Source organism: Ranitomeya variabilis, chromosome 5, assembly GCF_051348905.1.
Source record: "Ranitomeya variabilis isolate aRanVar5 chromosome 5, aRanVar5.hap1, whole genome shotgun sequence".
NCBI lineage: Eukaryota > Metazoa > Chordata > Amphibia > Anura > Dendrobatidae > Ranitomeya > Ranitomeya variabilis.
The window spans coordinates 420256004-420263659 of NC_135236.1; the positions used below are offsets into that span (position 1 = coordinate 420256004).

Sequence of the window (7656 nt, forward strand, 5' to 3'; positions counted from 1 at the left end):
ATGGCCCCATAGATGCTCCACATAAAGCTGTGCCATATACAATGCTCTGCACCATTCATTATGGTCCAATAGATGCTCCACATAAAGCTGTGCCATATATAATGCTCTGCACCGTTCAGTATGGCCCCATAGATGCTCCACATAAAGCTGTGCCATATATAATGCTCCGCACGTTCAGTATGGCCCCATAATGCTCCACATAAAGCTGTGCCATATATAATGCTCTGCACCATTCATTATGGCCCCATAGATGCTCCACATAAAGCTGTGCCATATATAATGCTCTGCACCATTCATTATGGCCCCATAGATGCTCCACATAAAGCTGTGCCATATATAATGCTCTGCACCGGTCATTATGGCCCCATAGATGCTCCACATAAAGCTGTGCCATATATAATGCTCTGCACCGTTCATTATGGTCCCATAGATGCTCCACATAAAGCTGTGCCATATATAATGCTCTGCACCATTCATTATGGCCCCATAGATGCTCCACATAAAGCTGTGCCATATATAATGCTCTGCACCGGTCATTATGGTCCCATAGATGCTCCACATAAAGCTGTGCCATATATAATGCTCTGCACCGTTCATTATGGCCCCATAGATGCTCCACATAAAGCTGTGCCATATATAATGCTCTGCACCATTCATTATGGCCCCATAGATGCTCCATAGAAAGCTGTGCCGTATACAATGCTCTGCACCGTTCAGTATGGCCCCATAGATGCTCCACATAAAGCTGTGCCATATACAATGCTCTGCACCTTTCATTATGACCCCATAGATGCTCCACATAAAGCTGTGCCATATATAATGCTCTGCACCATTCATTATGGCCCCATAGATGCTCCATAGAAAGCTGTGCAATATATAATTCTCTGCAATAAAAAAAAAAATCACATACTCACCTCTCTTCGCTCAGGACGCCGGCGCTTTACCTGCTCCTCGTGCGGCTCGGTCTCCAGCACTGACACTCAGCAGAGGGCGCGCACTGACTACGTCACTGCGCCCTCTGACCTGAGTGTCACAGCCAGAGGACACTGATGACTGAGCCGCACCGGAACGAGGAGCGGTAAGTATCGCGCAGCGCTGTATACTCACCTACTGCTGGCACGGTCCCTGCTTCTTCCAGAGCTGCATCTTCTTCCTGTATTGAGCGGTCACCGTTACCGCTGATTACTGAAATGAATATGCGGTTCCACCTCTATGGGAGGTGGAGCCGCATATTCATTTCGGTAATGAGCGGGACCATGTGACCGCTCAGTACAGGAAGAATATGCAGCGCTGAAAGAAGCAGGGAAGCGCAGGGACCGCGCCAGCAGTAGGTGAGTATAATTAGATAGCAAATCTCCTGCACTGCAACATGGTGTTGGGTGCCTCTGACCTGCCGGGCCCGGGCCCCTGACCTGCCGGGCCCGGGCCCCTGACCTGTCGGGCCCGGTCGCACTGGCGACCGCTGCGGCTGCGGTGGTTACGCCCCTGGTGTGAGGGCTTACTATGGAGGCCGTATACAGAAAGAGAAGTACACAGAAGGCACTTTTAGTCTGAGTTAACAGTAGCGAGCATGACTACATAAAGTGCACAAGACAGCATTAACGATAAACACAGCCCACCCTGGGAGAGGGTCAAGCTTCTCACTGAATGCTAATTTGAACACAATGGGTCAAATTTTATTTTAGACAGTGTAAATCTAGACTAGATACATTTAGTACATCAAACGGTTGCCTGAGCAAGGTTTACACTTGGCATACAATTAGTTGGCTTAATTTGCACCAAAATGTTGGTATAATTTTTGAGCACCATGTCAAATATTAAGTAACACCCACTGTGGGTAAAGCTACCCCTTCTTGTTGAACAAAATGGAAAAAAGTGTCCAAAATACATAAAAGATATGGTGCAACGCAAATGTATTTTTGGTGCAAATAGTATTATTCTTACACAGTTGTCTTTGTAAATCTCCCCCATTAAATTTAGTAACAGCTCAATGATTTATCACAATAACATGAAAGACTAACAAAAGAATTAACACATTTATTTTTTTGATTAATCCCTCTTTTCAATATACATATATACGGACACAGGGTATATTCTCTCTTGTAGTGCAGCAGTCTATACACAGTGCAATTTAACAGACAGTGACCCAAGAAAGTCCAACTTAAAGTCTTTATTGTCCAAGAACTGACAGTTAAAGGCAGCTTTATCCTCTAGATTGCAGCTGGGTCATCCAAATACAGTCCATATGGCACCCTGATGCAATGGGTGACAACATCGTCGTATCATCCTTGGGCGCTTCAGAATCCCTGGTGTCCTTGACTTTGTGTTTAACCTCACACAAGCCTGTCCTGCATAGAGCTCCTGCTCTGCAGCTTGCAAACAAACCACTGACTCACCCAAACCAACAGTGACAGTTTAAATGGAAATCATGGACATAGAGCCACTCTCAAAACCCAGAGTGGAGGGAGAGATTCGCCCCACTACCAAACCTGCAAAATCGCTCCGAAAATAAAAGCCCTTGTTAGGTTTTTCTACAAACTGACTTGGTCAAATAGTCTGTCTAAATCCAAATTCTCTTTTATTTTGCATTGTAAACACAGGCTTTGTAGTAATCACAAATGCGCTCCAGCGAGTTCAATATGTCTCTATGCGCATCCTAGGGCATATATACCGGCTCTCGTATATTATTCCCCTCACTGCCTCACAAAATATATATATATTTATATATATATATATATATATATATATATATATATTTGTATATATATATATATACACAATTGCTAATATCTGCTATACAGTACAGTTAATTAATAAAACAGATCAGTTAGAGGACACTTGGAAATAGTTATATACTGTGCATATTGCATCTCTATATTGAACCACAAGTCCAATATTCTACCAAAGCCTCTGCACATCTCCTGAGGTAAACTGGGATTGTTTTCCGGTAATTATCTATGTAGAAGAGTAGAAACCTGACACCATGATATGACACGATAATACTGTATATCATGTTCTCATGTGTGTCACTGTGTCTTCATAAATATGATGTGCGACCAGGAAGAGATTTTTTTTCATGCATGTTTACTAAAAAATTATCATAAATATATGGGCCAATCTTTCCCAATGCCATCCTCATGTTGTAATTACACTTCCACAAGAAATCAAACAGTTACAATTTTGTAAACAATATAAGTTTTATTGTGTGTCAGCAGCAAATAAATTAAAATAAATTAGGTTTCTTTGGAATAAAAATATATTATAATTAAAAGTAGATAAATAGTATAAATATATATATAACATTTTACTGTAGCTAGCATTCGTTATGGTAGTACTGTTTAGCAGCCATTTGATTAGCATCCTCTTCGTCTTCGTACATTTTCTCTTTTGCATTTTTTAAAGTCTTGTTTTTGTTGACCTTGAAGGGAAGAAACATCCCGGAGAACACGCAATAGTTCTTTGACAGCTGCACGTTGAATTTTAATGTCTGACATCTATATCAGGAAAGAAAAAAAAGCTATGAGAAAAATGCAGCCATGTAGAATCGACCAGACTTACGGTGAAGGTTTTATAGTTAAGGGGTTTTCTGGCCACACTGCACTGTTTGATTATCCAAAGAACAGGTCATTAGTCATGAGCGAGTATACTCGTTGCTCGGATTTTCCCGAGCACGCTCGGGTGGTCTCTGAGTATTTGTAGCTGCTCAGAGACTTAGTTTTTGTTGACGCAGCTGCATGTTTTACGGCTGCTGGCCAGCCTGAGTACATGTGGGGGTTGCCTGGTTGCTAGGGAATCCCCACATGTATTCAAGCTGTCTATCAGCTGTAAATCATGCAGCTGCGGCAACGAAAACCAAATCTCTGAGCACTTACAAATACATGGAGACCACCCGAGCGTGCTCGAGAAAACCCGAGCGACGAGTATACTCTCTCATCACTACAGGTCATCAATATGAGCTTGTGGAGGTCCGACACTCGGCACCCCCATCAATTAGCTGTACTTTGCCATTACATGTAAACACTTGGAACAGAGCCACACAAAGCAGCTTCATTCAATGTGTATCTGCCACTGCTGGGTCATGTAGAAGAGCTCCTTTGCAAAATAAGTTGTACCCCAAATAATAGCTGATCGGTGGGGTGCAGAGTGTTGGACCTTCATATATTGATGATCAATCCTGTCTATCATTATCTTATGACCAGACAACCTTTTTTACTGTTAGTTATGTTTACACTGTATGTTTTTTTAATTTCTACTTCAAGCATTTCTAAAAGATTATATTGTACTATATCATAGGGTCACTTAAAACATTAATTACAGACTAAAAAAGGTTAAAGGGCATGACGTAGCACATAAAAACTAATGACTATTAAATGTTAGCTGATCAGAAGTATGGTATGTACATTAGAGCCTTCAGATGTTATTTTTAGCCATTTAACTTTAATCCTAACTAACATATATTTCTAATTGTCCAAATTATTTTCTGTATAATAAAACCGATGCTTCGGAAGCATTCAACAGTTATATATTCCATAATCACTATTTATTATACCTGCATTTGCTTCACTTCATTCAGTCGTTTCATTTTTTGGTCTGTTTTTTCCAAGTAGTCTTTATTGGACGTGTGAAGCATCTGGGTCAGATTAGTAATGCTGTCTTTTACCTCTGTAGATTTAATAGATTCAAGCATCTTCAGGTACATAGGAACAATCTGGCTCAGTAAAAGTTTCTTTTCACTCTCCTGAAAGGTTGAAATATTTTAGGATTAGTGAGCTGAATATTTCATTTAACAAAACCATAAGCACATAAGACAAACCAGTAAGTACACCGAAGAAAGGGCCAGGTAGGGTAAAAGGCACTAATCTATATACACTAAATACATTTTTCCATGCTCTGTTAGGACCTACTATTATTACGTACGAAATGTTCTATACACTAAACATCCAACACAACCTCAAATTGCTCATTTTTGTCTCCAATTCCATATCCAGCTATTAAAACTTAAGACCTGTTTATACTAACCAACTATCGCCACAGTTAGTCTCATCTTATGCATTCATAATAATAATTGTCCAGTGTAAATAAAGAAGGTCAATAATCATTTATAATTGGTCTTCATCAATTGTGTAGTTGGTAGGGGATTCCTGTTTTGCACCATGATTTATGCCAAAATTGTTGCAACAATGACGTTTCTAGCTCCGAAGGAACTGTCCAGCAGAAGCTTGTCGTGATTTGTCATTGTTTTCTGGCGGTTTGAGACCAAATAAATATGGAAGGAATATGCTTAACTATAATAAGATGTTTCATTTCATTGTGTCATGTCATTTGGCTCAGTGGCTAGCACTGTAGTCTTACAGATCTTGAGTTCTAGGTTCAAACCCCAACAAAGACAACATCTGCAAGAAGTTTGCATTGGTTTCTTTCCACCCTGCAAAGACATACTGGTAGTGACTAGTGATGAGCAAGTGTACTCGTTGCTCGGGTGATCTCCGTGTATTTGTGACTGCTTGGAGATTTAGTTTTCGTTGCCTCAGCTGCATAATTTACAGCTGATAGACAGCTTGATTACATGTGGGGATTCCCTAGCAACCAGGCAACCCCCACATGTACTCAGGCTGGCTAGTAGCTGTAAATCATGCAGCTGAGGCAACAAAAACTAAATTTCTGAGCATTTACAAATATTCGAAGACCACCCGAGTGTGCTCGGAAAAACCAGAGCAACGAGTACACTCGCTCATCACTAGTAGTGACTTTAGCTTGTGAGCCCCAATAAGGACAATGATGATGCCTCTAAAGCTCTGTGGAATTAATGTTGCTATTTAAGAAAGTGAAATAAAAGAACAAAAAACACAGAATTTTACTAAAATGTATCTCTAGTCTGAAAGTTACATTTTGCTGAATATTCTCAGGATTAGCTAACATTGAATGTGTGTAATGATTCCAATATAATACATGAAGCAAACAGAAAACACCTTTAGGCGTTAGTGAATGTACTATAGATATTAGGGGGATTAGGAATACTTGTACATGTTCTCTTAGCATGTGCCCCTACCTCCTTCCAGTCATCCAGCAGCTTTGAAAAGACTTCACTGACTTCAGTGTCACTTGTGTCTTTTGTATTCTGTTGATAAAAAATAGCAATTGTTATTTTCTGATAACAGCAGCAAATATAATAAAAGCAATTAAGGAATTATACCCTGAAAAGTAGTGGAATGTAATATAAAAATGTAAGAAAATGCCCTTTATGTGATCTAATATCAGAGTAAGACACAACTAGTAACCAACGCAGCGCAGATGCATCTCAGTCACTTTTCTTTGCTGAAAAGTGGCAGCTTTTTTACTGTAAAAGTTGCACAGCTGCACTCTTCAAGGTCCGCCCCATTTTTTTAGTCTTCCCAAATGTCGGGAAAAGTAGCAGGAAGTCTTGACAAATACAGTTTCCTGCTTGACATTCCTTTTCAATGTGATTACTCCAGAAAACTTGTGCGGATGCTTTGCTAAGTGCGCTTCATTGTCACATAAATATAGACACCTAATACAGTATAGTTTGTAAAGCACGTACAAAACTAAATGCATTTGTCTACACAATGACTCTGGTTCACAATAAATATTTGCATATCCAGCCACACTACTTCATTAGTAGTGCTTTCATTATGGAGATGGGGGATATTAACATATACTGCTTAATTATATAAATAAATGAAAGTCTATGCTGCACAATTGTTCAAGTGCTGTTGCATATTGTCACTTCCTTCTGCACTAGGCATCTGCTGCTAAATGTCTGACCACAATTACAAGTTAATAATTCTCAGCAGACTTTCCAGAGAAGCAATAATACTAATAATAAGATTAAAAACACTATTATTAACATTTAGGAGTGAAAATACCTCAGTGCTGAAAACCGATGTCATAAATATCTCAGAAATAACAAAAGACCAATAAGATAAACACACAGCTAAAAAGGATCCTAAAAACTATATACTGTAGCTTAATGTGATACAGCATAGTGATCACTGCGTCCACTCAATCCTCAGATGAGCAGTTGACCAGAGCGACCAATCCATAATAAGCATTGATCAATTCCTACCCTGACTGTACTTACCAAATATCTTCTCAGGTTTTCAATGTCATTATGTGCTACCTTAAGGTCAATGTTATATCCATTAATTTGTCCAATATAACAAATGATGGCCCAAAGAAGCAGAAATATCTTGAAATATTTCATCATTTCTCAGGACAAAGCAGGTAAAAATTAGTGTATGTTCGGTTGTAGGTGAACCTTCTTGTGAAGGAGCTAATGTCTTTCATGTAGAATACGGCAGGTATATATACCCCACAAAACTTTTTGCAATACGTCACAATTAGTCATGTTTCACAGGCTTTCAAAAAAGGAGATGGTGTTAGATAGGCGTTGTGGTGCTTCTTGTTTCTTTTTTCTATTAGTAGATTGGTTTCTGGGGTTTTCAGCTGTGAACATTTAGTTTCCTCTAAATGACAAAGCAGGCATGGCCACCTTAGAAGAAAAGACCTTTCGGAAATCACAAAATCCTTAGAAAGCTGAAGGATTTAATTTTTCCAAAATGAAAAATTGTCATTGAAATTATGTAATTTTAACTTTTGCATTTTAACTTGTTTAAAGAAATATTAATAAGTATAAGT

General features: G+C 39.3%; 1 protein-coding gene across 1 annotated transcript; it reads right to left on the reverse strand.

Moving 5' to 3' along the window:
- Positions 1 to 3209: 3209 nt before the first annotated feature.
- On the reverse strand, positions 3210 to 7275 carry IFNG (interferon gamma). The gene is made up of 4 exons (XM_077261078.1): positions 7100 to 7275; positions 6050 to 6118; positions 4550 to 4738; positions 3210 to 3494 (listed from the first exon to the last, which is right to left on the reverse strand). The coding sequence occupies exons 1-4, from the start codon at positions 7223 to 7225 to the stop codon at positions 3354 to 3356; spliced, it is 525 nt and encodes a 174-aa protein (XP_077117193.1). The 5' UTR covers positions 7226 to 7275; the 3' UTR covers positions 3210 to 3353.
- Between the last annotated feature and the right edge of the window lie 381 nt (positions 7276 to 7656).